This window comes from Manis pentadactyla, chromosome 5 (genome assembly GCF_030020395.1).
Source record: "Manis pentadactyla isolate mManPen7 chromosome 5, mManPen7.hap1, whole genome shotgun sequence".
Classification (NCBI taxonomy): domain Eukaryota; kingdom Metazoa; phylum Chordata; class Mammalia; order Pholidota; family Manidae; genus Manis; species Manis pentadactyla.
In genome coordinates this window covers 111,118,298-111,136,359 of record NC_080023.1, presented here as the reverse complement: position 1 = coordinate 111,136,359, position 18,062 = coordinate 111,118,298, and the positions used below count along the sequence as shown (strand labels likewise).

Here is an 18,062-nt window from a genome sequence, read left to right as displayed (position 1 = left end):
GGCACATTCACACTCAACAGCTGGAATCTTCTTTTAGGTTGGCTGGATTGCAGTTTTATTTTATACAATTCACAAATCTTTTATTTCTAAAGTAAGTAACTTCTTTCTACACTGTGTAATGAAAAGCAATATGGTTGTTAAGATTTATATGTCAACTCAGGTAAATCCTGACTCCATCATTTGCTACCTATGTAATATACTTGACAAGTTGCTTAAGCCCTGCAATTTTCTTACGATATAGCCTTGTGGGATAAAGTGAGATAACCCTCACTTTAGATAAAATTTACTAAGGGCTTGATAAATGTAAGCTATTATTATGATACTTTGCCTGAATCTTCCTGGTGCTAGCCTCTCCTGCCCATGGATGTAATTTCAATACCAATGATAAGTGGGGAATTATAGCGATTATTTATTTAAAGTAGGCATCAGCAAACTTTTCCTGCACATATAATCCAACTTGCTGCCTATGTTTTTAAATAAATTTATTTTGGAACATAGTCAATCATTTACATATCATAAATGGTTGCTTTTGCACTATAATGGCAGAGCTGAATAGTTATATAGAGATAAGGCCTGCAAAGCCTAAAATATTTACCATTTGTTCATTTAAAGAAAAAGTTTGCTAACTTCTGGTTTAGAGAGGAAAAAAATGATAAGTTTAGTTTTGTCAAATCTCACTGTTATAGCCAAAAGGAGACAGCCTTTATATAACTAAATATCTGAGGCTTAAAAACAGTGGAAAGGTTAAGTGTAGTAATACAGGTTTGGGCATGTATATTAAAGAAAGGGCTCAGGGTACTACAAATGACTAACAGACTGGAAGACAAAGAGCAACCAAAAGAAAAACAGGCCAACGGTACTGAGGTGAAATACGTGCACTGTATCAGCACCCTGCCCTGACAATTCTCCAACATAGAAGCAAGTTTTACAGCTTGGCCCACAGTGGCTCTGGAGTTTGGCAGCAACTGCTATAGCTTTGTGGCTGAGAACTCTTTAGATTTTCCCCACCCTCACCATGTATTCACAAATGCCATTCCATTAGTTGGCTTTATCAGTTCATCACCTTGATTCTGTGTGCTTCTATCACTTTCATGACAAGTTGAATCTTTTTCCCCAAGTCGTTTAAAGCTTTTGGTCTCTCTTCATGTTCCATGTACCTCATTTGAATAGGCTGGCCATATTTCTGTTAACACAATAAATTTTTTAAAAGAAAAGTTATTAATAGAAAACTTATTGGGTTCACACAGGATGATGGATAGGAAGGGAAGCTGGCCAGAGTCAAGTATGTCCCTTTTTATTTCCATACATGAATTGAGTTCCAGGGGTTACTTGCTAACTCAGTCCTACACAGGGATGTCTAACTCATGGACATACCTTTCTCCCATTCATTAAGATTATCTCTTGATTTCTCTCAGACCCAAAGGCAAAACTTTAATTCCTTCAAGGTTAGGTGTTAAAAGTTTACAGAACTATTAAAATGAGAACATAAGGACTGTATTGCTTGCAGAATACATGTATTTGAAACTTGGTTTCAAATATGTATAATGCACATAACTATAAGCAACATGATTACTGGGATTTCGTGATATTTAGTATATATTGATACTATGTCTAATGTCTATTCATTAGATGAAAATGTGTACTGTATTACAAGTGTAGCCGTGTAGTACTTAAAAAAACACACCTTTGGCTCCTTGCTCCAGGAGTCTGAAATGGGGAATTTCTAAATGTTAAAACAAGCAGTAAAACTTTGAGAAGAATGAATAACTCTTTTGAAATTCTCAACATACTTGAATAAAAATCAGTTTACTTTAGAATAATTTTAGATTTTCAGAAAAGTTACAGCAGAAATAATAGAGCCAAGTACCTCTCATCATTTTTCTCTAATGTTAACACTGTATAACACACCATGGTACATTTGTCAAAACTAAGAAACTGATACCGGTGCATTACTTTTAACTGAACTGCAGACTTTATTTGGATTTCATCTTTTTCTGTCCCAGGACACAATAATGCATTGACTTTACTTGAATCATACTTGTTTTTTCTCAACACTTATTCTGTCTTTATTATTAACTTATTACTGTTTTCACAGCTTCACTACTTTTTTTTTTTGGTATCATTAATATACAATCACATGAGCAACATTGTGGTTACTAGATTCCCCCCATTATCAAGTCCCCATCACATACCCCATTACAGTCACTGTCCATCACCATAGAAAGATGCTAGAGTCACTACTTGTCTTCTCTGTGCTATGCCTTCCCTGTGCACCCCCGCACATTGTGTGCGCTAATCGTAATGCCCCTTATTCCCCTTCTCCCTCCCTTCCCACCCACCCTCCCCAGTCCTTTTCCCTTTGGCAACTGTTAGTCCATTCTTGGGTTCTGTGAGTCTGCTGCTGTTTTGTTCCTTCAGTTTTTGCTTTGTTCTTAATGCTTCACAGATGAGTGAAATAATTTGGTACTTGTCTTTCTCCACCTGGCTTATTTCACTAAGCACAATACATCTATGTATTCTCTTGCTACTAAAAGAATGGTTCAGGGACTTGCAGCATCAGAATCTCTTGTAAGCTTGTTAAAAATGCAGAATCTGGTGTGTGGGATCATGGGGAGAAAAGTGTAGCACAGAGAAGGTACATAGTGGATCTGTGACATCTTACTACACTGATGGACAATGACTGCATTGGGATATGGGTGAGGACTTGATAATGTGGCTAAATGTAGTAACCACATTGTTTTTTCATGTGAAACCTTCATAAGAGTGTATATCAATCATAGCTTAATAAAAAATGCAGAATCATGGGTCCCCTTCATATATACGGAATCATAACCTGTGTGCATTTCATTAAAAGCCCAGGTAATTTCATGTGCATATTAAAGCACTGCAATGATACACACTAAAAAGGAAAGACTAAAATTTCCTCTCATCCTTCCAATCTGAACTTCTAATCTCTTAGATACCTTTTTTCAGGGTGGGGAAAGCGTTGGATAGCAAGCAGTAGGAAAGGAGTAATAGTGGTCTTTCCTTAAAATCATTACCACTGACCTAGAAAAAGGAGACCTCACAGTCATTTCTTTGTGAAAGGATGTTTAAGAGCAGGGGTGCTATTTTTGCTGGCCAGGTATCCCCATCAGTTGCAATGTGAAAATGCAAAAGGTAGTATATTACTTCTCAGAATCAGAGCAAAGCGGGAGAGAAGCAGAGGAAGGTGAGTCCTCTAATGGATAAGAAGGAATGAGGTTAACAACTCCTCTCTTAACATTTCAGAAATATATGGCTTGTGAAAAAGTAGTATTAACACTCTGGTCATCTGCTAAATATATATGAGCATCAAGATGGACAAATACGATTACACATGATTTATCATGTAGCATTACTCCTCAAAATGCTTTTAAAATTAGAACATTTTCTCTTACACATATCTTAGTAATTTCTTACATATTTATTAATAAATATGTAAGATATACACTGTGCTCCTACACGATAATTTTTAGGAAAACAATGTTTTATTCAAAACTAAAGTGGATTTCAAAAAATTTACCTTTAGTTCTTGAAGCTTATCCTCATAAATTTGTTTAGGTTGGTCCTCCCCTTCTTCATAAAGCCAGTTTTCTGTGTCTTCCAATATTGTAGAGAGTTTATTCAAGTCCTAGTTAGACATTTAAGAGAAATTGACTGAAAATGCTCTACTTAGAAATAAAAGTTATCAAGGAAGGGAAGAATGTTTTTCAAGTATAAAAGATTAAATTTCAGATTTTTCTGACTTTTTATTCATAAACATATTTTTCAGCATACTGTACAACCGGAAAAATACTTAAGTACCCTTCCTAAATATGGTTCAAGGAGACTGACAACAACTACATATTGGGTACATTTATTTACATAATTCATATTAGCCTTCTCAAGCAAACATCTAAATACTTCTAATAAAAAATTATGAAATTTAGACTTACTTCTTGAGTGATGAACTTTTCATAGACAGTGCCCAGCTTGTCTCTAAAATCATATACATATTCTTCAACAGCATTTTTAGCATCATTTCTTTCTTTCTCTAACTTATCTTGCATTATCATCTTTCCCTATTCAAAAAGTTTCAGATTAGTTGCCATTAAGAATATACATTAGGAAAATGCAAACAAAACCACAGTGAAGTACCGCTGCACACCTACTAGGATGCCTATAGTCAAAGAAATTGAAAACAAGTGGTGGAGAGGATGCAAAGAATTTGAAACCCTTATACATTACCATTGGCAATGTAAAGTACTACAGCTGTAATGGCAACAATTTGATGGCTCCTCAAAAAGCTAAACAAGGAATTGTATAGTGACCCAGCAGTTTGACTTCTAGATATATAACCAAAGGAATTGAAAGCAGAAACTCAAACAGGTATCTCTATGCCAGTGATCACTGCAGCATTATTCACAACAGCTGAAAGGTAGGAGCAACCCAACTGTCCATTAACAGATGACTGGATAAATATGTACAATAGGTGAATTTTATGGTATGTGAATTGTATCTCAATAAAGCTATTTAAAAAATCCACAGAGACTATTTCATTGTACATACTTGGGTTCAAATCCTAGGTTCCTTATTCACTAGCTTTGAGATTACAGGAAAGTCACAACCTCTCTAAGCTTTAGTTTTCTTATTCTTAAACAAAAAGCAGTTCTGTCTATCTCATAAGGCCATTAATAAGATTGACCTAATTGACATAAAATATTTAGTATAGTGCCTAGCACATAATAGGTGCTGAATAAACATTAGCCATGGGAGGGATACAGCATAGTGATTGTGACTTTGAACTTTGGAGACTTCCTAGACCCAAATCCAAAGGTTACTCTCTGGCCTTTGGGGATTTAGGCCACTTGTTCCTGTTTCTTCATCTAAATGTAGATCCCTAATAGTACCTATCCTTCATGGGCTTGTTTTGAGCATTAAATAATAAACAAAATGTTTAGAGATGCTAGCAAAAATATTGTTATAATCAAAAGCAAAGGAAGAATATGAAGATTCTAATACTTGAACAAAATTTTATAATTTAATAATACTTTTCCCAAGTATTAAATGGAAGTCAGAAAACATACTGAATAGAGCCCTACATTAGAAGAGGGGAGCTGCTAATACTTCCCCATATAATATCTGCTGGATTTTATATATACGACAGAATAAAAGGGGGTAAGAATTATTAATGTTGTAATGGATTTTTGCTATAGTGGAAACAATCCATGTTTTTGATGTAACTAAGATGGAAGCTACAATGTACATAACATTAATATATTTCAGTATTTCATCCAAATAAAGTAGTTCAATGTTCTATTTAATAATTCCTAATGCATTATAGACTAGTTCTCCAAATTTGGGAGATAATCATGGACTTCTACAGAAATTTCAGGATACACTATCACCATTTCAACATAAATTCAGATTTATATACCTCATTTTCAATGTAGCTGTTCAGAAGATCTTGGCCCAGTTGTCTACACAAGCTACTCAGGATAGGTAGATCAATACTCATGACTTTTCCTTTTTTAAAGGTCTGGTTTGATGGGTCTTGTTTGTCTGATGGAACTGACTGCAAAAGAAATTCAAGAGAAGTGTAAATTTCTAAAACCCACTTGAAAATAGGTTCAAAAGAGTGATTTCAAAGATGAAACAAAAAAACTAAAACAAAATGATTAGTACTGACTACACTTTATTAAAAATTTTACTTTAATATACCAGTATCATCAGAGTATTTTATACTCTCTGGACACTAAATTTTTCTACATAAAAAATATCAGTCTGGAAATACAACTTAAAACCACAAGGAGGTATACCACTTCACACCTACGAGGATGGCTATAAATAACAAGAGTTGGTGAGGATGTGGAGAAATTGGAACCCTTATACATTGTTGACAAGATTGTAAAATGTTGCATGCAGCCATTCTAGAAAACAGCTGGGCAGGTCTTCAGGACCATTCCTAGCTACATGCCCAAGAAAAATGAAAACATACATCCACACAAAAACTTGTACATGATTATTAATAGCTTTACACATAAAAGTAAAAAAATGGAAACAATCCAAATGTCCATCAACTGATGAATGGACAAATAAAATGTGGTATGCATTAATACAATGCAATATTATCCAGCCATAGAGGAAAGAAGTATTGCACATCTTACAATCTGGATGAACCTTGAACTTAAAGAAGTCAATCACAAATGACAATGTATATTGTATGACTGTTATTTATACAAAATGTCCAGAATAGGCAAATCTATAGACACAGACTGTGGCTGCCTAGAGGCTAGAGGGGAGAAAGTTGTGGGGAAGTAGGGAGTTACTTCTAATGGGTACAGGGTTTCTTTTTTGGGGTAATGAAAATGTTGCAAAATTGATTGTGATAATGGTTGCAAAATTCTGAGTGTATTAAAAACCATTGAATTGTATAGTTAAATGGGCAAATTGTATGGTATGCAAACTCTCAAAGCTGTATATTAAAAGCAAAAAATATTGGGTAAAATTTAAACATTTAGAAAAATAGGTTTCAGGTTTTAAATTACTTGAGTTTTAAATTACTTTAAAGGTCTTGAAACTCAATCTTTATAACCTCCAGAAAAACTCCATAAAGCTGACAAACACAGATGCAATTCCATTCAAGTTAGAAATATCTGTTGGAGCTGGTATTTAGAGCTGTGCCACATTCATTTGGGTGACTGTGGCAGGGTCTCCCTTCTTTTACCAACAATGATTGTCTAAGTAAAATAAAGATTCTCAATTAATAGATTTATCCTTTAAAATTTTACTTAAAATATTAATTTTTGCACAAAGAAAAATAATATGTTACATAGCAAAATGTTTACAATGGTTAATTTTGAGATACTAAGTTTTCTTCATTTGGCTTATTCCATTTCCTATTTTCTCTGCGATTATATGACTTTTAGTTGAGAAAAAAAGTTACTGAAAAAATGGATCTTTTTTCCTACCAAGTAGATAATTTTACTTCTAGTATTTGGGTTCATTCTTTAAAAAATCCTAGTCTATAAGAAATCATTGAAATTATTCTGGTTTCTGTACTTTTCCACAGTACTAAGATGAAAAATATTGTGTATTAAAAGCATGCATTATAAAGTATATATGTTAGCTCAAAATATCAATCTCAAAAAGATACAATCATAGAAATAGTAAAACAAACCTTTGTTTTGGTTCCTGTATGATCTATTTCCTCTTCCGGAGTATGTTCGGCATAACATTTTTGATGACTTACTTCTTCTTGGTCAACCTGCATTTTATCCTGGAAAGAAAATATGTAATTGATAATATTTGTAGTGCCTTTCTTTTTATTTATTTTTAATAAACATCATCTTAGACTTTAAGCCTGCTTTGAAATGTGTGAACATAAGAGTAGAAGCTCGTTTTTCAGATGAAAATAACCACAAATAGACTAACAGGTAGTAAAATGAAAAGATATTTTTCATGCTGTGTGAATGAATTTTGTTCCATTCACCTGGGCCAAGTAACTGCAAAAAAATGGAAAATTGTTCTTAAGTTCACAAACCAAGACCCAAAAACCAAGACTCATATGGTCAAGCTTACAATAAAGAGAACATTAAACTTGGTATGAAAAATGTTTATAAAGAACTTAATGTAGGAAAATTAAGCAAGAAAAACAAGGTTTATGTAGCATGTAAACGCAGCTACACTTTTTAAGTCTAGTAAATGCTCAAGAAAATACATCAAAACTGTCAGAAGTGATGCCTCTGAATTATTACAATATAAACTTTTAAGAATTTCAATGTCTAAAAGACAAAATTTCAACCAATAAGACTGCCAAAATATACCCTCTACATGGCAAACAACCACAAGTATTAGATTTTTCTGTTTTTTCCTAATCTTATCCACCACCACCCTCCTAAAAAAGAGAAACCTTGGAATTCAAGAATCAGTATGATTGAGTTCTCTATTATATCTGTGATATATAAACCCAGAGGGCTATCATGAATAACGCTTATTTGTGCCAAAGAGAAAAAAAAGTCAGAAGATAATTTACACCAGAGTTCCTTGTAGTTCAAAGGTCAATTCTTTCCGATATTCCAACTCCCCCCACCTCCAAATATACAATTTCCCCAGCTCAGTGATCGAAGAGGTGAAAAAACTGATACACTCGTGAGTTGGGATCATGTAGGAAGACAAAAATACATGAACTCTTTTTCATATAATACATAAAAAATGTTGCTGATTAAATGGCCAAAATGCTTTATCACTTATCATTTTTATTTTAAAATTATTGAAAGAGCACTTCTAAGGTATTTAGAAACTACCAAATAACATAGTTAAGGTATTTCTAAAACTTTTTCACACTCAGAATTGAACTCTCTTAAATCACTTAATTCAGTTGTTAAGGTCATTTTTCTACACAATACTGTCCTCTGTACCATCAAGAGCATTAGTGACATGGTATTTCTTTAAAAATTAGTGGATGCTAATATATTTTTTTATAAATCACTGCCACCTATTCTAAAAATTTTATGACTCTTTTTTCTTACCTTTCTAGTAGGAGTCAGTACATTGTTTTCAGGTAACAACCAGGATTTGTATTACTTCCTTGAGTGCTCCTTAAACAATGTGTTGACTGAAATGTCAAGGGGGCTGCAACTGCCTAGTCATGCCATTAAGATTACCTACCAAGTTCACACATACATAGGTGATGAGAACTGCCATCTTCAACACTGAACATAAAATCATTTGCAAGATCCATCCCAGTTTCAGATATATTAAAAGATAGAAAACTATACATATTACAGTAGATGAGAGCAATCTATTACTCTTTTAAAATTATTTTTAAGAAGGTTCATAGCAGAAATTAATGGCAGTGTTTCTAGACTCTGGTTTCTCTAATTGATTTTAAACTCCATGAGAGTCAAAACCATCTTTCTGGTCACTGCAATACATAAGCATTCTAGGTAATTCTAGTTGTTCGCTGAATAAAACAAAGCACTTAAAATCCAGACTCATTATCATGAACTAAAAGGCTTTACCTGATTTGTTCCTTGATCTACCTTCTAGATTTATTTATTTTTGCTACTCTCCCCTTCTCCACTCCTGTATCTTATACACCAGCTACCTTTGTATTTGTTATAACAAAAAAGGGCTTCTTGCCTCAGGGGTCTTTGTACTTGTTATACACTCTGCCTGACTACTACCTACCTACTCTATATTCTCAAATGGCTTCTTTACCCTTCAGGGTAACTTACCTGTTCCTTCCTCACAAGTAGTTTCCCTCATAACTATCACACAGTTAATGTCCACTATGCATCTCCCTGCTATGAATTTCCTTTATATTTATATGGTGTCTTGTTGCTCTAGCTTGTCCTTACCCATTAGAATGCATGTTGAGATGGGTGGGGACCTATCCTGCTTTGCTTACCATTGTATCTTCACTGCGTAAAACAGTGCCTGCAGGGAGAACAGTTGTAGCACAGAGAAGGCACATAGTGAATCTGCGGCACCTTGCTGCACTGATGGACAGTGACTGCATTGGGGTATGGGTGGGGACTTGATAACATGGGTAAATGTAGTAACCACATTGTTTTTTCATGTGAAACCTTCATAAGAGTGTATATCGTACCTTAATAAAAAATTTAAAAAAACAAAGACAAAAAACAGTGTCTGGCACATATAAATAATCAGGTATTTTCAATTAAAAAATGAGTATATAAAAAGATAACCCAATGGGGAAAAGACAGTCTCTTCATATAACTGGTGTTTGGAAAACTGGACAGCTGCATGCAAGAGAATGAAACTGGACTACTTAACTTCATACAATAAACTCAACTCAAAATAGATTAAAGACCTAAAAACAAGACATAAAACCATAAGCCTTTTAGAAGAAAACAGGCAAAAATCTTCTGAACATAATTTTCTGGACACATGTCCTCAAATGAGGGAAACAAAATAAAAACTGAACATGTAGGACTATATCAAACTAAAAAGTTGCTGTACAGTAAAGGATACCATCAATAGAACAAAAAGGCAACCTATAGTATGGGAGAATATATTCACAATGATTTATCCAATAAGGGGTTAACATAGAAAATAAAGAACTCAAATGAATCAACATCAAAAAACCCCAAATAACCCAATTAAAAAACGGGTGGAAGACCTGAACATTTTTCTAAAGAAGAAATACAGATGCCAACAGGTACATGAAAAGATGCTCCAAATAGCTAATCATCAAGGAAATACAAATCAAAACCATAATGAGGTATCACTTCACACCAGTCAGAATGGCCACTATCCAAAAGATAAGAAATAACAAGTGTTGGCAAGAATGTAGAGAAAAGGGAACCCTCCTATGCTGTTGGTGGGAATGTAAGTTTGGGGCAGCCATTGTGGAAAGCAGTATGGAGGTTTCTCAAAATACTAAAAATAGAAATTCTATATGACCCAGTAGTCCCACTTCTAGGAATTTACCTGAAGAAAACAAGATCCCAGATTAGAAAAGACATATGCACCCCTATGTTTATTGACACATTATTTACATTAACCAAGATATGGAAGCAACCGAAGTATCCATCAATAGATGAATGGATAAAGAAGATGTAGTACATATATATAATGGTCTATCATTCAGTCATAAAAAAAAAAGAAATCATGCCATTTGCAACAACATGGATGGACCTAGAGGGTATTATGCGAAGTGAAATAAGCCAGGCAGAGAAAGACAAAAACTGTATGATTTCACTTATTTGTGGAATCTAAAAACAGAACAAAACAAAATGAACAAAATAGCAATAGACTCTGAAATAGCAGTGACACTGAAAAGTGACTGGTGTTACCATGTGGGAGAGGTTAGGGTGGGTGGGGACGGTGAAGGAGATAAAGGGCACAATAATTCTCAATTATAATGTAAGTTGGTCACAGGGATGGTAGTACAACATAGAAAATATAGCCAATGATTCTGTAACATATTTCTATGCTGACAGATAGTAAGTACACTAGTGAGGGTGAGAACTTAGTAATACGAGTAACTGCTGAACCATTGTGTTGTGTATCTTCAACTAATTGTACACTAACAATTGTACATCAACTATACTTCCAAAAAAACCCAAAAAGCTGTAGTACATATGTGCAATGGAATATTATGCAGCCATAAAAAGGAGTCCCTGCCATCTGTGACAACATAGATGGACCTAGAGGGTATTAAGCTAAATGAAATAAAGAAAAAAGCAAAACAAAACAGCAAAATGAACAAAATAGGAGTAGACTCAGAGACACTAGTAAGTGACCGGTGGTTACCATGGGTGAGAGGTTGGGATGGGTGGGAAGGGAAAGGGGGATAAAAGGGCACAATTCCCAATCATAATATAAGTTGGCCACAGGGATGGCAGTACAGCATGGAGAATATAGCCAATGATTCTGTACCATCCTATGCTGACAGTAACTCTACCAGTTAAGGTGGGGATTTAATAATGTGCATAACTACTGAACCACTGTATTATATAGTTGAAACCAATATAATGTACACTAACTATATCTCAATACCCAATATCAAAAACACCCAAAACTTCTGCTCTTTGAAAGACAATGACAAAACAAAAAAAAGATAACCTAAATGGTCAACAATCAGGGAATAGTTAAATTAAAACACATTAGTACAATAAATAACATGTAGTTCCTTTGATCCCTAGCTTTGTGATGAAGCCAAAGCAGTAGTAACTTCTTAGTATTACCGGATATTAATATATATGTAGAAGAGAAATGTCAATTTTCTGAGACATCCTTACATTGAATCAAAGTCAGCAATCCATGTTGATTTTTCTGAAAAATTAAAGTTAGTTTTTAGTGAAAAAATGAGGCCCATAAAGTACAGGCATACCTCACTTTATTGCACTTTACTGTACTTTGTAGACACTGCATTTTTTACAAATTCAAAGTTTGTGAAAACCTTGCATTGAGCAAAAGTATTGGTGCCATTTTTCCAACACATTTGCTCACTCTGAGTCGCACATGTTGTTAATTCTCACAATATTTAAAAATTTTCACATTATTTTATTTGTAATGGTGATCTGTGATCTTTGAGGTTTCTATGTAATTGTTTTGGGAAGCCATGAACTGTGCCCATACAAGACAGTGAACTTAACTGATAAACATGTGTGTTCTGACTGCTCCACCTCATTCCCTAACACACAACAATTCTGAAATTAGGCTAACTAATAATCCTATAATAGCCATTTGTGACATTCTATGTGTTCAAGTGAAAGGAGAAGTTACACATCTCTCATTTTAAATCAAAAGTTAAAAATGATTAAGTTTAGCAAGGAATGTTGAAAGCAACTTACGTTGAAATCTAGGCGTTTTGTGCAAACAGTTAACCAAGTTGTGAATACAAAGGAAAAGCTCCTGAAGGAGATGAAAAGTGTCACTCGGAGAACTGATGATGAGGAAGGGAAACAGCCTCATCCCTGACAGGGAGAAAGTTTCAGTGGTCTGCATAGGAGATTTAACCAGTCACAACATTTTTTTAAGCCGAAGTCTAATTTGGAGCAAGGTTCTAACTCTCCCTATTTCCATGAAGGCTGAAAGGTGAGGAAGCTACAGAGAAAAGTTTAAAGCTAGTAGGGGGTGGTTCATGAGGTTTAAGGAAAGAAACCATCTTCAGAACAGAAAAGTGAAGGTGAAGAGGATGTGCTGATCTAAAAGCTACAAGTTATCCAGATCTAGCTAATTATTTAGTGGCTATACTCAACACAGATTATCAATGTAGATGAAATAGCCTTCTAACACATAAGAAGATGTCATCTAGGATTTTCACGGCTACAGAGGAGAAGTCAACACCTGGTTTCAAAGCTTCAAAGTAGAGGTTGACTGTTGTTAGGGGCCGAGGCAGCTGGTGACTTTTGAAGCCAATGCTCATTTACTATTCTGAAAATCCTAGGGCCCTTAAGAATAATGCCAAATCTACTTTGGGCTGTATCAGTGGGAACAACAGAGTCTGGATGACTACCCATCTGTTTACATGGCTTACTGAATATTTCAAGCTGACAACTGAGACTTACTGTTCAGAACAAAACAAATTCCTTTCAAAATATGACTGCTCACTGAAAATGCACCTGGTCACCCAGGAGCTCTGATGGAGATGGACAGTAAGATTAATGCTGTTTTGATGCCTATTAACACAATATCCATTCTGCAGCCTATGGATCAAGGAGCCATTTCAACTTTCAAGTCTTATTTAAGAAATATATATTATAAAGCTTTCACTGCCATAGATAGGGATTCCTCTGATGATCTGGGCAAAGTAAATTGAAAACCTTCTGGAAAGGATTCTAGATGCCATTAAGAACATTTGGGATTTACGGGAAGAGGTCAAAATATTAACATTTTCAGGAGTTTGGAAGAAGTTTGATTCCAGGAGTTTGAGTCCAACCCTAATGGATGACTTTCGGAGATTCAAAATGGAGGGAGTCACTGCAGATGTGGTGGAAATAGCAAAAGAACTAGAATTAGAAGTGGAGTCTGAAGATATGACTGAATTGCTGCAATGTCATGATAAAACTTGAATGGTTGAGGAGCTGCTTCTTATGGATAAGCAAAAAAGTGGTTTCTTGAGAAGGAATCTACGCCTGGTGAAGATGCCATGAAGACTGCTGAAATGACAACAAAGGATTTAGAGTATTACATAAACTTAGTTGATAAGGCAGTGGTAGGATTTGCAGTGATTGACTCCAATTTTGAAAGTTCAGTAAAATGCTATCTACAGGCATCATATGCTACAAAGAAATCATTTGTGAGAGGAAGAGACAGTTGACATAGCAAACTTCATTGTTGTTTTACTTCAAGAAATTGCCACCGCCATCCCAACCTTCAGCAACCATCACTCTGTAAGTCAGCAGCCATCAACATCATGGAAAGACTCCACTAGTGACAAGATTATGTCACTGAAAGCTCAGATGATGGTTAGCATTTTTGAGCAATAAAGTATTTTGTAATTAAGGTATGAATTTTTTTTGATATAATGCTATTGCACACTTAACTGACTACAGTATAAACATGACTTTCCTATGCACCATGAAATCAAAATGTTTGACTCGCTTTATTGTGGTTGTCTGGAATGAAACCTTCAATATAGCCAAGGTATGTGTGTAATCTTTCATACATTAATTCTCATGAAAAAATGAAAAGGAGAAAAAAAAAAAGAGTCCTGTGCCTCATTGGTATATGTCTGATTTCTTTATCTCCATCAGAGCCAGCAATGTCAGCAGCTAGGGAAGAGTGAACACAACTTACTACTCACTTGTTTTCTCCTCTAAAACTTAAAACAGTTAGCTCCCATAGTTTATTTTGAATTGGTTCAGTTTTTGGAGGAAGGGAGAGACTATTTCATAACATACGGTATTTAAGATACATAAATTATTTAAAAGTGTGGATATAGACTTAAGGAAAACAACTCTGGAGAGAATCAATAAGAAATATAGTACACAGGATGTTTTCTACAACATCACTCCTTATATTAGCAAGGATAAGAAAATAAACTATAATTTATTCAACACCTATTATGCCAGCTACAGTAGGGACTTAAAAGGGGATAGGTCAATTTGCTTGCTGACAATACCAACTATAAACTATATGATCTATGTTAATTACCTTTTTCCCTTGATTATATAAATTATAGAAGAATATTCAGGAATGTCTTACTTATCTAGAAGAAATCCTTTTTATGAAAACATCAACTACCTGGACATATTCTAGTAAGCCAAAAACACTCTTATAAGCAAATAAGTCTTTTGAGTGGCCAAAGCAGATGTCATAAATTCATACACTTTATTCACAGGTGAGTCTTTTAAATTTACATTCAGCAATCATCCTAAAGGACTAACTGGATTTCAAGTCCACAAACAAAAGAAGCAAATAAGACATGCCAGGGGAGGTAGAAAATAGCTGCCATACTATTCTTGCTTTTAGTGTCCAGGATTCACTAACATTATAGAGAAAACTAAGGTCTCAGAAGAGACTTTTAAGAAAAAGAGGTGAAGACAGTGAATGGTTATAAAGAACTTGTCCTAGAAGGCATACAGAATATTCTCAATTTTAGTAAAAATACTTCTTAGTGGATTAAGTTTACATGTCTGACATAAGTTGTTATGAACTACAATTAGGAAAATTAACTTTTCATCCATAACTCTTGTTAATTTATGGAAAATTGACTGTATCTGCACAGATCAGACAACAGATCTCAGTTCAAGGAAGGAAAGATGTAACAGCCAAATAATAAATGGGAAGAAGAATGAAAGAAAATGCTATAATCGTTAAGGTACTTTAAAGAAAAGTAGCAGAAACTGATTTATCTTGAAGAAAAAGTTTAAATGTAACTAATAACGAAAAGACAACCTTCACAAAAGGGAGAAGGTGTCTTGAAATTTAACAAAAGAAAATCCATGAAAAATATAGGGCAGATCTCAAATTATGACATTAAAAAATGCAATTAAAAATAACTTGTAAATAGAATACATAAAAAGTGAAAACTATGTGTAACAGAATATAATCACATTCGCCTAAGATTCCTTTATCTATAGTACACCAAGAGTAAATAGTATTAGTCATATAACCTTTTCATAAAGAAATACAGTGTCAAAAAACTCTGTCTTTTAATGTCATTGAATATACAACACATTCTTCTGCTCAACTACCATAGATATTCCCAAACTAAGCCCTGAAAAACTATTTTTAAGCATGTATTTCAAATCTGAAAATACATGTGCACGGTAGAAAATTTATCAATCTGAATTGATTTTATCTGTGTACTCAAAAGCTAGCCATGATAAGTGTCTTTAAATGGAAATAAAGAATAATGTAGAAAAGATGACTCCAAATGCACATATGCACATGATCCATGTAACATTATGAAAGACACACAAGCCTCTGAAAAAGTATGTTACAATGTGAAAGAAAGATTGCATGAAAACAGAATTATTCTTTGATGATTTTATAAAAAAACTGATACTGATTCCTCCAGCACAACTTCAGAACAAAACCTCAAGAGATTAATATTTTCAACTACTAAAAGTATCAGTCATGATTAAGATACTATAAACAGTATATATTAAAGGAAACTTGAAATATAATTTCTACATACCACATCATCTTTGTTTTCATTCTTAAATGAAGTCTCTGTCTCCATAGGAACATCACTGTGATCCCCGTCTACATTTTGCTTCTCAATTACTGATGCACTAGCCACACTGAAGATTCCATGGATGTTAACACGAACTTTAACCTTCACTTTGGAACTATCACCATCAGACTGTGAAAAAACATTCTGAATAGTGAAGATCCCTTAAGGAAAAAAAAGAGCTTTGATCAGAACATAGGTCCCAGATTAACTCATTCAATTTGTTCATTCAATCATTGGACTGTCACCTTTCTTTTGAATTGCTGGCAAATAATAACATTATTTCCACATCCAGTTAATTACTGTGGGACAGGCATTTCCTTCAGACATTTTTTATACCTTAAATAAACCTAGTATTAAGTCTTAGACAAGTTAAGCAACCTGCCCAAAATCATCATGCTAGGATAAAGAAGAGTTGGTATTTTAACCAAGGACAATCTGATCCAAAAGAATGTAACTTCTAAGTGTAATATTGTTACTCTAAAAGCATAAAAACAAAACTCAATTTGAGTTTGAAATCCAAATAGATATTACCTATTTGCTATAAGCTTTGTAACTCATGATCATCTTGGTAATTCATAAACAAGGCAATTAAAAAAAATTTCTGGATTTTTCTAATAGCAAAACTGCTAAGTTATCTAGTTGTTAAAACCTACAGAGATATTAATTTTTCACTTTAAGAAATCTACTTAATAAATAAAATCTGTTGTTTTATTTTTAAAAAGGCCTCAAATATACAATGATATCCACAGTGTTCCCCTTCTAAATTCACATGTTGAAGTCTATTCTCCAGTACCTCAGAAGGTGACCTTGTTCGGAGATAGGGTCTACAAAGGTAATTAAGTTAATATGAGGTTATCAGGGTGGGCTCTATGTCCGTGATCATACAGGGAGAAGGTCATGTATACGTGAAGATGGCCATCAGCTAGCCAAGCAGACAGAGACCTGGAGCAGATCCTTCCCTCACAGCCCTGAGAAGGAACCAACCCTGCCAACGTTTTGATCTGGATTTCTAGTCTTCAGAATTGTGAGACACTTGTTTAAGCCACCCAGTTACAGAAGCCCTAGCAATTATTACCTTCAATAACTTATTTATACTGTTAAATTATGGAAATATTTACATTGTCCCCTTTTTAGTCTATCTTTAAAAGCAGTACTAAAACTTAAAAATTATTTCTTCCCTTTTAAGTGTTATAAAATCTATGTTTTCTGTATCACCTAAAAGGATTACTCAATTAAAATGTATGAGTCTCCTATTCTCACTTTCACATTAACCAGATGACACTCTTCATAGTTATTGCCAGTGAATTTAAAGTTTAAAATCAGAATATATGATCAGTCTGGCAGCACAATTTCAATTTATAATTAAAGAGTTTTTCCATTAAAAAAAAATCCCATCCAAACCTTTCAGGCCAATTATAGAGGATTTTAAGCAGAGAGGTCAAAATGAATTAAAAATACTCAAACCCGCTGTTATTCCAAAAATAAACTCTGAGCACTAAAAAGTACAAGTTTAGAAAAAAGGACAAATGTCTTTCTTCAGAAATCCAATGCTGGCTTAGCTGAAACATAAGTTTGTTTCCTTGATTCAGTAATTAACATTTATTCATAGAAGGCAAAAATTTATGAAAATGTTTTCCTGAGCTCTCTTACCAATTCTTGGATCAGGATAAGGCACCTCATGTAAATTAGTATAAAATGCTTCTAGTTCAAATGGTTCCTTCTTGTGGAAGGTAATGACTTTGGAGAATGGGGCAGGATGGTTCTTACAGAATACTTCACATTCACTAAAATGAAATGGGAAGACAGTTAAAAACAAAATACAAAACTGCCTATGAACCTAAGTACAGAATCCATCTCATTCTCAATTTATAAGCAATTAGAGATTATTGGTTTTGTTATAAAC

The 18,062-nt window shown here is 34.1% G+C and overlaps 1 protein-coding gene across 1 annotated transcript in view; it reads right to left on the bottom strand.

The window, feature by feature from the left end:
* The window catches only part of HSPA4L (heat shock protein family A (Hsp70) member 4 like), a 56,922-nt gene that overhangs the window by 9,705 nt on the left and 29,155 nt on the right, over positions 1-18,062 (bottom strand). Inside the window, exons 11-17 of the mRNA XM_036922954.2 lie at positions 17,810-17,943; positions 16,121-16,320; positions 7,181-7,279; positions 5,438-5,575; positions 3,957-4,082; positions 3,545-3,652; positions 1,064-1,183 (exon numbers count right to left, since the gene is read on the bottom strand). Coding sequence (XP_036778849.2) covers positions 1,064-1,183; positions 3,545-3,652; positions 3,957-4,082; positions 5,438-5,575; positions 7,181-7,279; positions 16,121-16,320; positions 17,810-17,943 — 925 coding nt within the window. The remainder of the gene's footprint in view (positions 1-1,063; positions 1,184-3,544; positions 3,653-3,956; positions 4,083-5,437; positions 5,576-7,180; positions 7,280-16,120; positions 16,321-17,809; positions 17,944-18,062) is intronic.